A 21,713-nucleotide genomic window follows, 5' to 3' on the forward strand; every position below is an offset into this window, starting at 1 on the left:
AGTCTCCCATCTCTCTAGGGTGAGATAGAACGTTCAGCACAGTTATTTATGTTCATTCAGAGGATGTTTTGTTCAGTAAATTTCTGTGTGCTTCACTTTACCAAGGAAAACTCTGCAGAAAACCTCAAGGCACTGATTGGTTTGACCTAATTTATTTCAGAAATTTGAAGATGCTAAAGTTCTAACTGTTATGAGACACTCATTATCTGTGCATGTGCACTGGATGGAAAGATGATATCACTCATTGTTTTTTCTTTTTTGGTCCCTATCTTAGTTTTGGCACTCTAAGAATGGCTTGACCATTTTGGTCTTTCTTGTGACACTTGCTGTTTTGAAAACATGGAGTTTCACTGAATCTTTAAGTCCATTGACTCTGGTAGGTCGATTGTATTTATGATACTGAACAGAAAATATGAGTCTTGTGTTTGATCACTTTTGATAAACATCAAAAGTAATTTGATCCTGATAAGTATTATTTTTCCCTCAGGAACATGATGAAGAACACTTTCTACCTCACTCCAGGAAGAAAAGAGATGGTTAGTCTGATGAACTCATATTATTGAATGTAGAATAATTAGTCTGACATCTGGAGAAATATATTTACTGTATTTTCCAGGCTATTAGTCAGAATGGAGTATAAGTGTCTTTCAGCAAAACCAGCATTGTTGACATATACATTCATCAGGCATATAAAAACATATATGTTACTTTGGTGCATAAGTCACGTCTAATTATAGTCTAAAGTAGCCTATGAAGAATGTAGGCTTGGCATAACAATAAGCAGAAGTGCATTATGAAATTCATTTATTCGTGTCAAGTAACGTTGAACAACTGCACCAATGTCAAGGTGGAGGGAGATGAAGCAGCGTCTCCTCCTCCTCTCTCAGGTTGTCTGAATGACATTTCAGTGACACTCTGAACTCTGAAGACCTAACCTATTTCACTAGAAACATTCCCACACCAAATGAAGCAGAAGATTGGCCTGTCTTAGTTTCCACTAAATGTGACTCAGGAGTTTTCAGTGAGAGAGCGGATGATGAGACACACGTTATGTGGCAACATAAATTCATTGGTTGTCGTAATAAGCAGTGAGCAGGACAGGGGTAGTTGGAAATGTCGGGTTTTGAGGAATTATTCTATATTTTAGGACCAGCAATTGCCCACTCTGGTACTCAATGTTCAGTTCGAAGCTTTATTTAACAGAACAAGACAAAAAAAAAAAAAAAAACAAGAAACAAACACTTGGCTAAACAGGAACAGATCAAGGCAGGGAAACTCATGGAACAAGAACACGGGACACAGACATGGACACAAGGGAACAAGGCAGGGTCTGGGTCATACGCATACTTGGGGACACATCAAACCACACAGACACATGAACACAGGAACAGGGAATCAAGGCATGATTACAGTCTGGGTCATACACACCTGGGGAGACGCATCAGACCACACAGACACATGAACACAGGAACAGGGAATCAAGGCATGAACAAAAGGGAGCTAGGCGAGAACACAAAACATGGGGAAAGGATCTGGACACACATACAAAAAGAGGCAGATAACTTAACTTAAACCTGGTGAAACGAAAAGCAGTCCATGATCAAAAATCCAAAAGAAGAGAAAACAAAGCAGACTTGAGGCATGGCAAAATCAGGCATTCTAGGCATGGGACATGAGTGTATCAACAGACAACCTGGCAACTAAACTGTTAGTGAACAAAGGTATATAAAGGAAAGGGACAAAACAAGACACAGGTGAAAACAATAACTAATTAGGTCAAAGTAAAGTGAACAGAATAAAACAAAAACCAGTTCTGGTCATGACCCGCCAAAATAAAGGTCCAACAGGAAATAACAAAATGCAGATTCTGACAGGAAAACAAGCAGGACGGATGCCCTTGAGGACTGGAGTTAAACAACTCTGAAGAAGGATGCGTAATTGTAAAAGAACAAAAGGTGGCTGCTTGTAACAAAAACATTCCACACTTTCTTCAGCCAGTCCAGTCCAGATACATTAAAATAGGAGTTTATTTCTGACTTACAGAAAGTGGGCACCAAGGCAATTGTACAGTACTAACATCGGATTGTAGGTGTATTACTGCTACATTGCCTTCAGAAAATATCAAAGATGTTTTCACCACAGAAATTCTTATTGCTTCAATCTCCAGCTCCTTTCGTTTTCTGCCTCTATTTTCAATTTCCAAATTTGGAGTCAGAAGTCACATTCTAGCTTATCCTTTTCTTGAGCCTCTGGGGTAAAAGGCTCAAAATGTAGCAAAGTTGGAGGAGGATCCTTATGTAGGACCAGGTCAGCAGGTGTGGCTGATCCTGCATTCTTGGAATCCTGAGTCATATTTGTGGTGGGGGTTTGTGGCACTGGATATGATGACACAGCAGAACCAGTGTGTTAACGTGTGTGAGGGAAGTAAAAAATTCAGGTTTTTGATTCGTTTTTAAACAGTTAAGATGACTTACCCTTTTATGAAGGGTGTTTTTTACTCTGTTGGTGTTGATATGTCACTTTTATGTGGACTTATTTCAAATGGGGAAAACCCTCCAGCACAGCCGAGAATTTGCTCAACACTGGTGTGAGTACCATGGACTACACTGCATTTTTTTCTGAAGAGATTATTCGGCTACTGGACACTTTTCCCAGGAATCGAAGCAGGATGTGTAAGCAGATGGCAATGCAAATAGGAAGATGTGATGGTGTGCAACAGATGCTTATGTTGTAGTCAGTTACTGTAGGATTCCCCTTCCCTCAGTTATCCTCGCCAAAGTCCAGTCATTTAAAAACAAAGTGGATGAACTTCAGGCAAATGTCAAGCTCCTGTTGGAGTATAGCAGTGCTTGTATCCTAGCCTTCATAGACACTTTGCTTAAGGAGCAAGACTGTCGAGATTGATGGCTTTGGAATTCCCTTTTGTTTGATATTGAGCTCCTTTCTATATTTCTACATCCCTTCTATCTTCCAAGAGAATTCACTAGGCTATTAGTGATTCCTGTTTATATCACCTGGTTTGACTGTTCTCTTACTATTGAATATGCATTTTGTGTATATGTCACTCACTCATGCCTAATTACCTACTGGAACCTACTGAACCTACCAGTTGGTTCAGTAGGTTCCAGTAGGTATCATTTTCATCATGTACATTATGTAAATTACACCCTTAAATTTAAGCATGACAACTACTCAGCTATATTTAGGAATTAAAACATGTTGGTCAGGTTTAAGCAACAAAATATGTTGGTTAGGTTTAGGCAAAAAAAAGGCCTGGTGTGAAGAAATAAAATGTCTTGTGCAGGTTTTGGCAATAAAACAAACAAAAACGTACAGCATTAGCTAATCACCATTGACTAGCATTGTCTCCAGTAGGTGAGTAGGCTTCTACTGACCTATATAAAAAGGACTGATTTAAGCTGATAACGCCTATTCAACAGTCAAATCGGCTGTTTATATCCACCCGAAGACTGATAATGAAGCTTCTCATGCCCTAACAATAAGAGTACAGCACCTTCAGGACATTGCGCGAGAGGCTTGTTATGGGTGATTTTAATCATTTTAAATGGTTGAGGAATAACATCTAATGTGTAATTAATACTTAATCTCACATATGCACCTGTGTACTGTTACTGAACCTCCACTCACCCAAGATACACTATACATGTAATCTCATTTATCCCTTCTTTGCATCTTTCATTAATATTAGTAAATGCTGTGAACCTAATTTGTGTTTTAACTGGGTGTCACCATGTGTCTGTTAGCTAATGCTACCTAAGGCTATCCCTAGCTCCCACCCTTAAAAAAACTAGAACTCAGTGTCCTGACCATCACAACACAACTCTGAAAGCTATATCTCACCATCATAATATCTCGAGTCCTCATGTTACCTTAAAAAGATATTTTTCTACGAACCAAAACCAGGTGGGACTTCTCCCTCAAAGGAGAAAAAAAAAATCCTTTTATGTGTGTTTTCTCTTTCTGAAAAACACATTTGCCTACTGTACGATCCACTTTGACTAATGTCAATGTAAAATAAATGTAATGTAAAATAAATTATTAAATCATTAATAAATAAATAATTATAATTAATTAAAGTAATTAAGATCAACATACTGACAAAATGATTTTAATTATATTCTCTTCTCCAATAGTCTCTCCTGTTCTTTATGAATACAACATTCTCCTTGAGGTGAACACTACAGATACAGATCAGCTGAGAAAGGCTCTGAAAAATATCACTTTCCCTGTTCAAATCAGTGGAAAAACAAACATCTCAGAGGCTGCTCTGACTGCAGGTAAAGACAAGTAGAGCTTGTCGTGATATGTATTTTGAAATTATAAGAAAAAATACAATACAAATATCTAATGCCTGAAGTTTTACAGGTGAGAACAACACAACACTGATTTTAACATTATACAAACAATCTGACATTTAATGTGTTTATGTGTATGTTTTTAACTGTCTCTGCAGTTTGTTACCCCAGTAATTCAACTTACCAATGCAAATGTGAAGAACAGTTTGGTTGGCCTTATAACACGTGCTCCACTTCTGGGACATGTGACAATAATAAAGTTAACAATACATGTGGATGCATCAATGCTATTCCTCCAGATGGTGTTTATTGTCAGCCACTGACAGGTAAGAGCTGAGAGCTTCATACAACTTGCTGTCATGGCTCAGTTACAGTGAACATATGTGCCATTACCAGTTCAGAATATTCTGTTAGGCATCTGTACCACTTTAGTGGACATCATTTGACTGAAACTACACAATATTTTATATTGAATTGAAATTCATATATTTAGTTTCATGTCTATATTTCTGTTTTTTCTGATTGTACCCTAGATTTTAACAACAAAACAGTCCCAACACCACAAACACCTGGAACAAGTAAGTGATCAACAAAAAGTGCTACAATGTGAAAAACACAGTAAAATGTACAATGAAATCTTCTAGACTTGCACAACTTTTTTTTAGTATCAGTAAGTTAGTAAGTTTTTATAATTAAATGGTACTTGTAGACGTGAAACCTGCTGCTACAAAAGGTATGGGCACTTAAGACTCCTATGTCTTATAGCAAGGCAGTTAATATAAAACTTGTTTGCCATTTCAACAAGTTTTTTAAGATAATTCTTACCTTACATTTCTTTGATATTACGTGTAACAAGTAGAAATTGCAAAAAAGAAAACTTTTAACACAAAGATGCGGTAAAATACACAACAAATCATTTAGACTTGCTCACAATTATTTGGTTTATTATCTGAGAGAAGGCATTATAATGAAATTGTCTTTTCAGACTAAAAACCAGCAAAATCAACAAAAATGGGTGAAATTAAATTAGAACATTTGTAATTATTTAATTAAGCTAATCAGTGACACCATTCTTGTGAATATTTAATTGAAACTCTACAATTAAAAAAGGTATATTGCATGACAACAGCCTACTGAACCTACTAATAGTTGAAGAAGGGATCTCCTGAGCCATAACTATGGCCTGATAAGAAATGATAATGGGCCATTGATTGGCATGATAATATCTGAAGTAGGTAAATTATGAATGAAAATATTATATGCCCTCATACTGCTCTCAAAAGCTTTCAACTATTTGCATGGTGTTTATACAGTAAAACTGTCACACGTGATCACATCACATGAATCTGGAACAACATACTGACAAAATGATTTTAATTATATTCTCTTCTCCAACAGTCTCTCCTGTTCTTTATGAATACAACATTGTCCTAGGGGTGAACACTACAGATACAGATCAGCTGAGAAAGGCTCTGAAAAATATCACTTTCCCTGTTCAAATCAGTGGAAAAACAAACATCTCAGAGGCTGCTCTGACTGCAGGTAAAGACAAGTAGAGCTTGTCGTGATATGTATTTTGAAATTATAAGAAAAATTACAATACAAATCTCTAATGCCTAAAGTTTTACAGGTGAGAACAACACAACACTGATTTTAACATTATACAAACAATCTGACATTTAATGTGTTTATGTGTATGTTTTTAACTGTCTCTGCAGTTTGTTACCCCAGTAATTCAACTTACCAATGCAAATGTGAAGAGCAGTTTGGTTGGCCTTATAACACGTGCTCCACTTCTGGGACATGTGACAATAATAAAGTTAACAATACATGTGGATGCATCAATGCTATTCCTCCAGATGGTGTTTATTGTCAGCCACTGACAGGTAAGAGCTGAGAGCTTCATACAACTTACTGTCATGGCTCAGTTACAGTGAACATGTGTGCCATTACCAGTTCAGAATATTCTGTTAGGCATCTGTACCACTTTAGTGGACATCATTTGACTGAAACTACACAATATTTTATATTGAATTGAAATTCATATATTTAGTTTCATGTCTATATTTCTGTTTTTTTCTGATTGTACCCTAGATTTTAACAACAAAACAGTCCCAACACCACAAACACCTGGAACACGTAAGTGTTCAACAAAAAGTGTTACAATGTGAAAAACACAGTAAAATGTACAATAAAATCTTCTAGACAACTTTTAGTATCAAAATGAAAGTATTCTAATAATATGGTTTTGTAGATTCCAAATCTTCCACTACAAAATTTCAAGAAAAAGTGTCCTTGTTTTTGAATATGAGACCATAATTTCGTGATTACCTTTACAACCTTTGTAATGCTTTCTTTTAACCTGCATGTCTGCTCACAGACAAACTTCCTGAGCTCACACCTAAATCCTAAAACTCGAGAATTGCAGCAGTAGAGTTAATGTTATTAATTGATTGGATTTATTTTTTTGGAGGCATACACTTTAAATCTTAATGCTTTAAAATAGCTATTTCACTACTTTAACATGTTATATTAGGTACTAGCTAATTAGCTCAGTATGAAATATTTGTGTTAAAACACTGTTTTGTGACTTGCAGTGCTTATACATTGTTAAATGACTACTGATCTCTGTAACTTAATGAAATTCCAGGTAATTGTAAATACTGTTATACTGCTGTTTTTTCAGCTCCTACTGGGACCACATCAACATCAGAAACCACTTCTACATCGCCACACACAACAGCTGCTCCTACCAAAACCACAACCTCTACCCTTACCACTACTACCAGTACAACTGCTACCAGTACAACAGGAAAAGGTAAGTCATAGGCTACTATAGTCTTATAACCCCATTTGTTTTAAGCATATTTGACACGTAAAAGAAAGTAAACATTATTCAGTAGTTTTACTTTAAAATGTAGTTTCTTTCATTCTAAATATAATGCAGTTTCAACATGGATACATTTCACCTGAAAATCACTACAAATTCTTTTCGATAATGTATTTTTTTTTAATATCGACATTTTCACTTTTTAAATTAAATCATGGCTTGTGGCTCTAACAGTCATATCTTGAGGCTTAACAAAAGATGATGTGAATAACAATTTTTCTAATAGGCCTATCCCCAAAGTGCCAGTGTAATAAAGTACTATGGAGCCTGTAGATTTTATTCTGAACTGAGAATAAATCCACAATGTATCTACAAGGAGAGATCACTGTTCTTACACCGACTGATTGATCATAAAAACAATCACGTCAGTAAAGATAAAGAAGTATAACTGTTGCTGTGTCTGAATTGTCTGAGAATTCAAACCTAGAAAGCAAAGTGGATAACCACACCCACACTGGGACCAGTTATTCACAAAAATCAACACAAAAACCTTGACATTTGCTAATAAAAGACCAGGACATTGCAGTTAAGTAATAATCAGTAGTGAAGATAAATTTATAAACTTTCATATGGTATGGTTTTTATTGTTCTACCATCCTTTGTCGAAAACGTACGAGGCATCTTGATCATCAGACAAACCCCTCCCATGGCAGATATGCCTGTGTATAACCAGCACATTTATCACCTGTTTTCTAATTCATCTAATCTAAATATGTAAGAATTTGCATATTTTATCCCAGAGGTTGATTTCCCAAAACTTGTAGACCAGTGTCTTTTGTCTAACCAGGATTTTATTTTTTATTTATTGATTTATTGAACTGTATGAATGGAGAAATAAAACAACTAGTCTGACAACTTTTTCAGACTCTACACCCTGGTTTCAAAATTAGGTAAGTACAAACTCAGATTACCAACAACACACGAGAAACTTTAACAGAAACTAAGCCAAAATGCAGAAGCAGTGTGTGAAAGTACTGTTTACTGTTTCCATAGGAAATAAGAAGGTAATTAGCAGCCAGGTGTTGCTGAACAAATGCACGTTGATCAATTGATTATTTGATAAACAGAAAGTGTGACCCCCTCTATAAAAGGAGACGTTTTGACAGTTTGCTGGTCTGGAGCCTTCAGATGTCAGAAAACAATGCCAAGGAGAAAAGACAGCAATAATCTCAGTGAAGCAATTGTTGCTGTCCATTAATTTGGGAAGTGTTATATGGCCATTTCCAAACATTTTGAAGTTTATCATTCTACAGTGAGAAACATTATTCACAAGTGGAAAACATGCCAGATAGTTGCCAGTCTTCCCAGTTGTGGACATCCCAGTGATTTCAGCCCAAGAATACCAAAAACCGAAGAGCTACATGTAGGACTACAGGCCCCAGTTAGCATGTTAAATGTTAAAGTTAATGACAGTACAGTTAAAAATACTGTACACAATTGTAGACTTCACTGTTCAGACAACACAAATGAATGAGGATGGAAGGTTTGCTAGGAGAAAGCCTCTGCTCTTAAAAATAACATGGCAACATGATTTAGGTTTGCAAAGGTGAGACCAGGCCAAAGTGGAGATGTCTGGCAATAAGGCACAATGACACAAACAGAAAACCAAACACAGCTTATCAGTACAAGCACCTCATACCAATTGGGTCATACAGCAGGTGCAATAATCCCAAGCACAGTAGAAAATCTACAACAGAATGGCTCAAAATAAAAGGAATTGAGGTGTTACAATAACCAAGTCAAAATCCAGATCCCAACCTAATTTAATGCTAATTTAAATACATAATGACACCATGAAATATGTGATATGTTGTTTGTCATCTGAGTTTGTATTTTTTGCCTAAAGACCTGGTACGGATGATTTGTGATGTCATGATACAAAACAACCACGGAACTGACAGAAAGTGTAATTCTTCACATGAATGTATTATGAATTAGAAATGTAGGTCACTCACTAATACAAGAGTAACTTAGAGTTTTAGAAAAATGTATGTATATATGTTGTCATGACCTGACTCAAAGGGTCACAACACCATGTAAATGTTCAAATAAATACTTTATTGAGCCTACTTAGACCAAATGAAACCAAAGTGAACGAAATTATATAGTCAAATTAAATAATTACATTACGATGTGTGGGAAATCAGTAGTGTCAGTAAAGTGTGCATGAGTGAAGAGTGTGTGTAGGTAGGTGTTGAAAAACCAAATCAAAAGAATAACTTAATACAGGTAATCAAGCCAAATCAAACATGTGGTGTGCCTGTAGACGGCAGCAGAGAGAGAGCCTGAGCAATTAACTGCAGTGGCTTAAATAGACTCTCCACACAAGTTCCATGTGTGTTGAGCCACTCTACACACCTGCAGACAAAGAAAAGACACACCCCCAAGATGACACACATGGGGCATCACACATGTTTTTTTTTATTATTTTTTTTTATTCAAGTTACTAATTTTACCCTATTTTTAAAATGGCTTAATGGCCTTTTATTGTATTATATATGTGTATTATGGCATGACAACTTAATCTAGTGCTTCTGTTGACATAGGAATTAACTGATTATATTGCTGTATAGAAATAAATATAGTTTTATATATATAAAAATATTTATAACCTCAACAAAAAGGGGTGAACATAGCTACCAAAGTTTATTTCGGTAAATTATCTGAGGTTTATCAAATAACATTAAATAATAGTGGGCTGTTTATTTAAACTTCACCAGTCACTAATTTATCAAAATTTTAGGAACAAAATTGTTTCCAGAGTAACAGCTTCACAGTATATACAGTACCGATCTGTATTTATTTGCTGCCAAAGCAAATAAATAGTAGTACAAAGTATTAAAAAGAGCCTTGTGCTTCTTTCTGGAAGTGACCAAGATATTATAAAAACAATGTCTTTGTATGTACTTAGTTTACACTTATGTTGTATGTGTTTGTTTGTCAGTACAGTTTCAATGTATAATATTGAAATATTTGTTTTTTTTGTTGTTTTTTTTAAAAACAGTATATAGAGTGAACATATCAGTCACACTGAACTACACTTTCACTGCAAATTTAAGTGATCCAAACAGTCCTCAGTCCAAGGACCTCAACCAAAAGATTCAGCCATTGGTAAATACAAACCCAATACTCATTTACATTTTTTGTCATTTGTTTGTATTGTAATGCAGTGATCATTAACAATATCTCTCCACAGTTAGAAGGGCAGTACAAAACCATACAAGGGTTTACCAGTGTTTCTATGACTGGGTTCAGGTATGAAATACTTGAGTATTTAAAAAGAATTGGATGCAGGAATGAAACCTCATTCTTTATCACAACTTTGACTTGTTTTTACAGACAAGGAAGCACAATTGTAGACTTCACTGTTCAGACAACACAAATCAATGCGGATGAAATAGTCAACGCAAATCAAAACCTTTCAAATTCATTAAAGGACATTGCCCCTGTCATTGGCTCGGCTTCTGCAGTTTTCAGTAAGTTAAAAAAGTTAGTAATATATGAGGTTTTTGTTTAACTTCACTGAGTTTCTAACTGATCTCTTTGACTTTCTCCAATAGGTGAAAATTCAAACAATCCTTCTACTGGTAAAGTGTGAGCCACAATGATTCAGTATTTGTATGTTTTTTTTTTTTTGTTTTAAACTTAATTTACTAATACATTATTGTACTGTTAAGTAGCTAAATGCAACGATTCTCAGTATGGGACTGGGCTGGAAGGGGACAAAAAAATCGTAACATGTGATCAAGGTCAGGAGGGAAGCAAGACTGTGATCTGTCAGGAATCAACATGGAAACTTCAGGACAACTGCATCCTAACAACAATCAAGAGATTAATCAATGTTTCACAGGTATGTGATGAACTGATTTACCACACACACTTATCACTGTAAGGTAAAACACAATCTAATTTAGCCAAAAGTTAAATAGTTTAATATAACTATTATAATATAATAGTTTTTTTAACATGAGTCAGTGTAACTTCTGAAGAAATAACAAATGAGAAGTTGAATTTTTTATTAAAATAAACCCTTGCTCAATTTAAGACTTTGTTACTATAGCCTTAGTGGGTCTTGTATAAATAGACACTAATGGTGACTTGACTGTGGCAAGTCTGTGAAGATTCTCAGTCGTCCAAGTGAAGTTATCCATACATTTCATAGAAGTAGGTTCATTAGTCTGATAAGGCTGACCTAAAAACTAGATGTCCAGTTGCCATGACTCAACATCTAGATGACTATAGCAAGCTATTTCTGTCAGTCTTTCTAACTTATGGTTGTTCTTGACACACGAGTTTAATTATGTCACTGCCTATTGTCAGTGTATTTATCTTAGAAGTAAACTAAAAAAAGAAGCAAACACTATTTATTTATTTTACTAACCTTACTGATTTAAGTTATGCAGAGAAATGTTGAAAGGCTGATATTACTGACCATAAGCTATATATCATACCAGACCAAGTCAGGCTGCAGCAACAAAACCCCTGAGTGGATTCAATTCAGAAAGGGTACATGTTATTTATAATATCTCTTTTGAAGCATGTGTTTTTGTATTTTTTTAATTTGAAGTTACAATGTCTTTAATGGACAACTGCATTGTAACACATTCTAATGTTATGTGTACTCCGACTTTAGCAGAAGTGGTAATGCAACTAATGGGATGGATCACTCCACAGAAAGTCAGAGATAATTTAATAAAAAGAGCTACCTACTCAGTCAGGCAAACCCAGGTTGTTGTACAGTTCTCTTTAATAGAAAACATTTTGGGGCATGTTAATCCTAAAAACACAATTTATGCTGTGATTGTTGCATCCCATACAGGGACCCTCTTCTATGTCATTTCCCCTTTCTTCTGCCCCCCTATTGTCAATCACCTGTAATTCCAGTTTTGGGTGAAACAGTTCATTGTATTTTGGACAAAATACGACCCTTGGATTTTATCCCCTACCTCTGGCAGTGTAGTTACATTACCAGGAAATTGGTTCATAATAACTCTCAACACCCATATCCCCCTCCTACAGTAGGTATGGAAAGTATTCGGACTCCTTTGAATTTTTCACTCTTTGTGTCATTGCAGCCATTTGCCAAAATCAAAAAAGTTCATTTTATTTCTCATTAATGTACACTCAGCACCCCATCTTGACAGAAAAAAACAGAAATGTAGAAATTTTTGCAAATTTACTAAAAAAGAAAAACTGAAATATCACATATCTATAGCTCTAACGGACATTTGAAGTTTCTTCCATCACTCTCCTTGGACATACCATATGTCTCCAACAGATATTAGTACTTTTGGCAGTGTGGGCAGGTGCCTGCTGGAAAATGAAATCAGCATCTCCATAAAGCTGGTCAGAGGGAAGCATGAAGTGCTCTAAAACTCCCTGGTAGATGGCTGCGCTGACCTTGGACCTGATAAGACACAGTGGACCACTACCAATAGATGACATAGCTCCCCAATCCACCACTACTGGAAACTGACCTCAAGCAACTTGGATTCTGTGCCTCTCCACTCTTCTTCCAGACTCTGGGACTTTGATTTATAAATGAAATGCAAAACTTACTTTCATCTGAAAAGAGAACTTTGGACCACTGAGCAACAGTCCAGTCCTTATTTGTCAACCCAAGTGAGGTCCCCTTTGAGGTTGTCTCTGGTTCAAGAGTGGCTTGACACAAAGAATGTGACAGTTGTAGCCTATGTCCTGGATATGTCCCTTGTTAATTCAGTTTGTTCCTCTGTCTCCTTTCTGTGCCCTGAGGACTTTTTTTCATTTAGTGACTCAACTTGCTTTGATATTTTGGACTGTATTTCCCCCTTTGAAGAGCAAATCTTCAAAATTTACAAATGTAAGTGTAGCAGATGCTATACAAACTTATTGAATTTCACCTTCAAATAGGATTCGACGTCACCAGCTCTTCTGTCAGACCGTCACCGAAGCCTATGGTGCTCACGAACTGCCTGTGAATAGCTAAGAGACTGTACTCTATCATTATCATTAAAGAAGGCAGTGGAACAAGTAACATGTGGCACACTGAGCAGCACCCCCATACAGAAATGTAATATATTTAAGTATGTCTGTGAATATTCTCAGTCGTCCAGAGGAGTTTATCTAGAGGTTGAGTCATGGCAACTGGACTATCAGTTCTTTAAGGCTGAAACGTTTCGCCACCCATCCAAGTGGCTTCATCAATCTGAGAGAGGCTGGACTAGAACCTCCAAATTTATTTCCTGGGTTGGTTTCACTCCACCCTTGGCCCAATAGGCTCACTAAGTGAGCTAAGCAAATCAGGTGAGAGTCGCCAGACCCACACCCCTGAGTTGGTTTCACTTCACACCTGGTCTGAATAGGCTCATTAAGTGACCAAAGGAGTGAGCTCAGATGAGGGTCATTAGGATCTAATGGTGGACTCATTCTGATTCTCCTACTGTCTGCAGAGTCTGTTCTTCCCGAGAAACATTGGATTTGTTCCTTAATTTGCTGGGAGCAGATGAAAGGACAGCCTGGTATATTGAAGATAGATTATGTCTGAGTCCTCCACCCCTGTTGAGAGAGGGTTTCTCTGCTTGGACACAGATAGGTTCTTTGACTCCTCTTTCAAACCATCTATCTTCCCTGTCCAAAATGTGTACCTCACTGTCTTTAAAAGAGTGTCCTGTTGCACAGCTGACTGTGGTCCTGAGGAGCTGCTCCTCCTGTGCTGGGCCATCCTCCTGTTGAGTGGTTGGCTCTGGTGTCAAAAGCAACAAACTTTATGAACTGCAAAGACGAGCAACAACTCAAGTTTAACCAGCCACACACAGTGAGATGGCTATCAGTTCACAGTGCAGTATGTGTAGATCCTTGAAAGCCCTAAGAGGTGTCCTGGAACACATGGTTACCTCTTACAGTCAGAACTCAGAAAATGCCAAAGGGTTATTGATTGCTGTTCGGCAGTTCAACTTTGTGGCCCTGTGTCACATGATAAAGGATGCGCTTATACATGTAGTCCTTCTTTCCAAGCATTTTCAAAGAGAAGACTTGGACTTCTCTATGTTCCAGCCAATGATCCAGGGTACCAAAGCAGCACTAAGACAATTAATAGCCCATCCTGGTCCTGCAGAACAAGAATTCTTCAGCTGTCTTGAGGGAAACAAATTTAAAGGAGACAAACAATTTGAATGCCATATTACTTTTTTATTTTATTATTTAACTTAATATATAATTTATTATTTATTTTTTATTACTTTATTACTCAAAAGTCAGCTTTTGATAGCATGAAGAGCAGGTGTGTGGGATCCTTGATTGATGAGACTGACAGAAAATTACCCGCTGACACAATCAATCTTTTTTCATGGTTCACAAGCCAAAGAAGGCCATCGCTGCTAAACAGTCTTTGGAGAGTTTCAGTTTCTACAATGTAGAGAAATTAGACAACCTGCTGAAACACTTTTCATCTAATGTGAAAGTGCCAGAAGCTCACCAGGAGTTTACGATGCCGAAGCAAGTCACGGTCTCCTGTAATTCATATACCTTTCAGCAGTTTGCAGAGACTGTGTTAAGTGAACATAGTCATGTTTTCACTGAAATGGAGAAGCTCATTCAGATAGCCATGGTCATACCAGTTGCAAGTGTGTCATGTGAAAGTGGACTCAGCACACAAAACAGGATCAAAACTAAATTCAGAAATTCATTGAATACAAGTCTCACAAATCTTATGGTCATTCCAGAGCCTGGACTTTCTCATGAACAGTTTGACTTCAACAGAGCCATCATCAAATGAAAAGAGATGAAGAGGAGGAGACAGAGGAAATAAGTCACAAAGTCACAAGCAATGGAAAAAAGTGACTGAAAATGAACTGAAACACATGAAAGACACTGAAATTAAGATACATTAATATATAATTTAAACAGCGTTCTTAATGTTAATTTGAAGGATAGCATGGTGTATTTTGTATAAAGTTTTTTAAAAACAAAGAAATTGAACTATACTGCAATGCAGTGACTCTTAATATATAGTTTTAATACAGTCTTAATGTCAGTTTGAAAGACAGCATGACAAATTTTGTTAGAATTCTTTGAAAACCACCATATATGCATCTACATTTTTTCATTAGTCCCCATCCTGAATTCTGACTAAGTGGTAAGCATTTCTGAGGTCAAACAAAAAAGAACCCGCATGCAACTGGAGACCAGTGTTAATTTCGCTGACGAAGTATTTTCGTTATAATTTTCGGCAACGACAAGTTTTCACTGATGAAAACGAGACGTTAACTAAATAAAAATTAAGTGATGATGACGAAAACTAAATAAAAATATACTGACATTGTTATGAGTCCCCTTTTGGGACTTCCTGCCGGGGACCTTTATACTGAAAGGGCTTCCTGTTTTCCCCCTGCATCGGTCCCCGGCAGCTTTAGGTTGGTCACTGAGTATTCCCACCTGTGTCCAATTACTTGGTTTCTCTGCCGGCTATATATACTGCCGGTGTTCCTTTGTTCGGTGCAGAAGCATTAGCCTGTTAACCTATGTTAACCCGTGTTGATGTGTGTAGATGGTTGCTGATTATTTTGTGTTTTGTTATACGCCTTATGTGGCAGAGTACGCCGCCACGCCGGCAACTATATGTTAACCGTGACACCTGGTAATATTTGGGTTTATTTTCCTGAGCCCTGGAATTTCCAGGAGTCTTATTAAAGCCTCGTTGTCCTGCGTTTGGGTCCTGTCTTTCCTTCCTCCTTCCAGCACCCCAACACGTAACAGACATTTTCGTTGACTAATAAAAACGAGACGAAAATGTGAGTGAGGGACGTTTTTAGAAAAGATGCAATCAGAATTAATCTTCTTAGACGCACTGGGTTTGTCTCTGACTTAAACTATAATGAAATGGAAACAGCTGAAAACAAAGAGAAGATATATGGGTCAATTTCACATTTGATGCAATGGCATTACTGCTAAATACAGTTTGTCTCTTAAATATTTTGGAGTTGCACTTTTGCTTTAAAGAATGAAGAATGTCATATGCAAGTTATAAACAATGCATATCTAATTTTTGGTCTTTTATGGAAAGGCCATATTCCATATATATTTAATGAAACTTGTTTTTCATTTAATTTTAATTTAGAATATTTTGTATATTACAATAGTTTTACTAAATTACACTTAAATTAAATCCAATAGATTTTAGTCGACTAAACCTAAAACAAAGCAGATGACTAAAATATGACTAAAACTAAAATTGCATTTTAGTCAAAAGACTATGACTAAAACTAAATTAAAATCTGCTGTCAAAATTAACACTGCTGGAGAGGAGGATGGGCAGATTATGCCAGACCTTAAGGAATCTTTGATATAAGCTTCCAAGTCCATATTGCATTGGTCTCTGACAGGTAGTGGGTTATCTGTGTGGAGATAATCAGAAGATAGGCATGTTGCATGGCACTTGTCACTACAATTCAGAATATTTCCCCTCTTAATGGATAAAGGCCGATGGCCCCGTAGTCGATTATCAACCTTGATGGCCCTCTCTACCAGGGCATCAAGGGTCTTGGGGATGTCATAATAGATGAGTTCTGCCTTGATCTTGTCACTGAGATTCTGGAGAAAGATAGCTTGGAGATTGCTGTCAGTCCAATCCATCTCAGCAGCACGACTTTGTACAACTTTTTACAATTTCAAGGGATACAGCTATGACATTTCTATATTTAGAAAAATATGTGTAAAAAAAGGAGATGTTGCACTATTTAAGCCTTAATTTATTTAGTAGGTGGACTTATTAGATACATATTATTAAAATTTGGGATATAGGCATTGCATTGATGTATAGTGAATTAACATGCTCCAAAAAATGGCACTACAACAAAGGGTTAAGTGACAAATTTTGGACAGAAAGTAAGACCTCTATGCATTTGTCGCAAATAATTTGCAATCCTATACTAACAAAATGTGATGTCATAATTGATTTTTGTCTTTCTGATGTTTCTTTCTTTCAGAATTTGACTGAGGAAAAAGTGCCAAATTTTGTGATGAATCTAAGTCAAACTGTCCGGGAGAACAAAACAGAAATTGTAAAATCACCTTTAACAATATCAACTATTGTTACAATCCTGAACAATATTGCTAATGTATCCCATACGGTTAATGCTACTGTCATGCAGGTAAAATAAATTTTGTACTATGTAGCTTTTTAAAAAAAAATGTCAACGGCAACAGCTGTAGTTTTGGTCTTTTTGATGAAGTTGTGTCCTCACAATGAAATTATTTTTTTAATCTGCAGGATGTTCTAAACACAGTTGACGTCATCATTGGTGATGGTGCAACACAGTCCTGGGCAGTTCTAAATGCAAATGATGCTCTCAATACCATCTCAAAACTCCTGGGTTCAATGGAGACTCTGTCTGACAGGTTGGTTGGGGAGTTTTCCAACTCAGCTCAACGGATCCTGCTCAACAGAACCATGTTCAACAACTCCTTCTATGCAGACCTCAACTCCAGCATCATCATAGATATACCAAACACTGGCATTACCAACACTTTTATCACCACTATCACCTTCTCCACCCTTAATAATGTAATGCCAGTACGGAACTCCACATTTAATGCCACCAACAAGGGAACTGCCATCAATGCTGCTGTGGTGCTTGTCAAAATAAATGCAACAATTAAAAATGTCACTCTCAGTTATAACAAGGTAAACAAGTCTCTGACACTGAACCCACAGTGTGTCTTCTGGAACTTCACACTTCTTCAAAATCTTGGTGCATGGGATGATAGAGGGTGTAAGTTTGTTTCTGACATAAATAACACAGTAACCTGCCGCTGCAACCACCTCACCTCCTTTTCCCTTCTGATGGCAACAGACATCCCTCCATCACTGACAGAGGCCTTGGATATAATCACTTATGTTGGAGTTGGGATCTCTCTGGCAAGCTTAGTTATATGTCTCATTATTGAAGGCTACGTTTGGAAAGCTGTTACCAGAAACAGCACTGCCTTCATGCGTCATGTTTCCATTGTTAACACTGCCCTGTCCCTGTTGATCGCAGACATCTGTTTCATCATAGCTGCTGCTATTGCTAATAACCCTCTTGAAAACCAAGGGAAGGACCTTACACTTCCAGTTGGACCATGTAGCACAGCAACATTTTTTATGCACTTTTTCTACCTTGCCCTGTTCTTTTGGATGCTCGTGTCAGGCCTTCTGCTCTTTTATCGGACAGTCATGGTTTTCTCCCACATGTCCAAGTCAACCATGTTGGCCACTGGCTTCAGTTTAGGCTACGGCTGCCCTCTGATTATAGCAGCTATTACTGTTGCTGTCACAGCACCAGGACATGGATACATCCGGAAAACTGATGGTTGTTGGCTCAACTGGAGTGACACAAAGGCCTTGCTGGCCTTGGTGATACCTGCCTTGACCATAGTTTTGATCAACATGTTAATTGTAATCGTGGTCTTGTTTAAAATGCTGAGAAGAGGTGTGGGAGACATCACCCAACGAGATGAGAGACACACGCTGGTGGTTGTTGCAAGATGTGTGATCATTTTGACTCCATTATTTGGACTGACCTGGTCTTTGGGAGTGGGAACCATGGTATCATCGACAGATAAAGGAATCCATATAGCTTTTGCGTTCTTCAATTCACTACAGGTATTTACACTGACTAAAATACAAACCTCTAATTTAATACATATATTTGTGTGATAAAACATTTTGTATCCTTTTTTCTGATAATTTAAAAATACATGTTGATTTTCTTTAGGGTTTTTTCATTTTAGTGTTTGGGACACTATCTGATTCCAAGGTATGTTGGATTTATGTATGTTTATACTGTCACACATTGACTGCTCTAACTTAGCCTCATGAGCCTCATGTTAGCAGAGCAGGAGCAGCTTCAGTTCTCCAACTGTCTATATGTGATGCACTCACCACTACCCCAGACACTGAGTGTAGGTCTCCCACTCAATAAAAAATTACTGTAATTATCCACTTAAAAGATAAAAATAATCTACATATGAACTGTAAGAAAAATATCTGGGTCACATTTATTTACATGCATAAAACACACGTCTTTGAGTTGTATAATAAGGTGGAAATGTATCTTTTTAGCTAGATGTGTGAGATGACTGAAAGTGAGATCTTTTAATGTGATTTTGTAGAATATTTTCTATATTGCACAGTAGTTGATTTTGACACTGATATGAATTTGATTTTGCCTGTAGATTCGTTCTGTCCTCTCAAGGAGATTACCCAGACCAACCACTGGCTCTAATCCAACAAGGGTAAGTTATTTTTTTTAATTTCCCAATTCTAAGTTTTTCAGGTTTTCTTCACCAGTGCCTCCAACCTATACTTGAATATACCTGGTAAACGCTACAGAAATAATTATAGAAAAACTTATTAACAAAATTAATTTTCTATGTACTTTTTCTGTTTGTATTTTAGAGTACAAGTGGTGGTCTTTCTGCTTCAAGTGGAATGAATTTGATAAATCGACTATTCAGAAAAAGATGTAAGTTGTTTTAAATTTAACTGTTTACTTATATAAGAAGTATTTATTATGCTTATTTATTATGCTCATTTGTTTTTGTTTTTTTTGTTTGTGCATTCTTCAGCTGTCCATCGTGTTTCACCACCTGCAAACTCAGGCAGCAGTGGAGCATCGGAGTCACTTGTCAGTAGTTGAACATGCCACAGTCTGTACACATGTAACCAGGTTTTAAGTCACTCAGTGTTACAATTACGCAAAATCTGTATTCAACCTCAAATGTAGCATACCCTGGCTAGTAAGATTTCCAAGCCTCTACAGCTCGCACTTATGTTTGCGGTAAATGCTCTTTATTCTTCGGTGGTATTCCCTCTGAGAATACGGAGCATGCCTCTTCCTCTCCCCTTTCTGGACGGTATTCCTGTGGGAGAGGTGGGTGCTGTTTTCCTCTGCTCAGTTAACGGTTCAGTTCTTGTCACTATCTGTTATTAGTCTGTGGGTATTTTAGCTCTTATCATTATGTTTGTCGCTAACCGTAATATGAGTGTGATGATGCATAAAGGTTTGAAATGTAGCGTTAACTTTTTACTGGTAAAGTGTCGCTAGCTAAAGAGCTTTGTTGAACTTAAGCTGACTCCTCCTCGTACTCATTTGTGTAGGAGGTAGTGAGGGCTGAGTGTTCACTGGAGGTGGTTTCATGTAGTTTTGTTTTGGGTACCAGGTATGTGAAATTGTAATTGAGTTCATGTTCTGTGTTACATGTGAACATGCTCGCGGCCCCTATCTGAATGGTAGTCCTGTGGGAGAGGTACTGGGAATAAATGAAAAGTCAACCTAGAACCCTGTGTGACCATTTTGTACACAACACGACACAACACAACGCGAAGTACTGGAGGAAACTGAAGATGGCGAGGCGAACACCAGCAAACCAGGAACAGGGAGGCTCCTAAAGCGACCATGTGGGTCACCGATTTTGCCTATCAGCGATCTCCTGCTCTACTGAGTGGTTGCAAAAGTTTCGTCGCTTTGTCTCTGCTGTGCTCTGTGTGGGTTGCCATCTTCGGGGCTGGACAGCCTACACTTCGACTCACTGGTGTTTTGGTTTGAAGTTGTGGTTAATGAACTAGTAAACTTTGATTCTCCACACTGTTTGCTGGACCTGTGACTGTTTTATTTCGTTGCTTGGGACACTGAAAATATTTACTAATGTCTTCTTTATGACTGAGGTGTCTCCAGTTCAGCAGCTTTGAGTGTAGTATTATAGTGAACATCTGATTTCTTTTACAGTTTTTATTCTTCTTCTCTTTTCAGTTTTCTTTGATAGTCTTTGCAGTGTGTTCAGTCATATTGTGCTCGGTCGATATGTCTAGTGAGGGATTAGTGGGTCTTCATAATGTGACTTTTGGGTTGGGGAGAGGTCAGCAGATTACTCCACCATGTTTCGGCAGAGGCAGGCTAGTTGCCCTTGAGATTGTTGATACTATGGTCGACCAGTTGGTAATGCATTAAAACCAGCGGTTAGCTCCACCCCAGTGGTTGACAACCCACACACCAGACCGTCACAGTCACAGATTGGGAATAGCATTTCATCTGCCTTTAGTGCCATGGCCCAGCCACTACCCACTACACCTGCATCTCCCTAGGCCCAGTTCTGCAGTGGTTGTAATCAGTCCCAGTTAAAGGTGTACAGTGGGTACGGAAAGTATTCAGACCCCTTTAAATTTTTCACTCTTTGTGTCATTGCAGCCATTTGCCAAAATCAAAAAAGTTCATTTTATTTCTCATTAATGTACACTCAGCACCCCATCTTGACAGAAAAAAACAGAAATGTAGAAATTTTTGCAAATTTATTAAAAAAGAAAAACTGAAATATCACATGGTCATAAGTATTCAGACCCTTTGCAGTGACACTCATATTTAACTCACATGCTGTCCATTTCTTCTGATCCTCCTTGAGATGGTTCTGCTCCTTCATTGGAGTCCAGCTGTGTTTAATTAAACTGATTGGACTTGATTAGGAAAGGCACACACCTGTCTATATAAGAC

At 37.3% G+C, this 21,713-nt stretch overlaps 1 protein-coding gene across 1 annotated transcript; it reads left to right on the plus strand.

Moving 5' to 3' along the window:
* Window positions 1-275: 275 nt before the first annotated feature.
* LOC113137285 (adhesion G-protein coupled receptor F1-like) lies at window positions 276-20,107 on the plus strand. Its single transcript, XM_026318826.1, has 20 exons — window positions 276-376; window positions 488-536; window positions 4,155-4,298; window positions 4,475-4,642; window positions 4,850-4,894; window positions 5,715-5,858; window positions 6,035-6,202; window positions 6,411-6,455; window positions 7,003-7,134; window positions 10,211-10,317; window positions 10,403-10,461; window positions 10,546-10,682; window positions 10,767-10,793; window positions 10,887-11,056; window positions 17,172-17,336; window positions 17,456-18,829; window positions 18,942-18,983; window positions 19,402-19,461; window positions 19,625-19,691; window positions 19,795-20,107. Exons 11-20 carry the CDS (start codon window positions 10,448-10,450, stop codon window positions 19,863-19,865), a joined length of 2,127 nt encoding a protein of 708 aa, XP_026174611.1. The 5' UTR covers window positions 276-376; window positions 488-536; window positions 4,155-4,298; window positions 4,475-4,642; window positions 4,850-4,894; window positions 5,715-5,858; window positions 6,035-6,202; window positions 6,411-6,455; window positions 7,003-7,134; window positions 10,211-10,317; window positions 10,403-10,447; the 3' UTR covers window positions 19,866-20,107.
* Window positions 20,108-21,713: the final 1,606 nt, after the last annotated feature.

The sequence above is a fragment of the Mastacembelus armatus genome, chromosome 24, assembly GCF_900324485.2.
Source record: "Mastacembelus armatus chromosome 24, fMasArm1.2, whole genome shotgun sequence".
Lineage (NCBI taxonomy): Eukaryota > Metazoa > Chordata > Actinopteri > Synbranchiformes > Mastacembelidae > Mastacembelus > Mastacembelus armatus.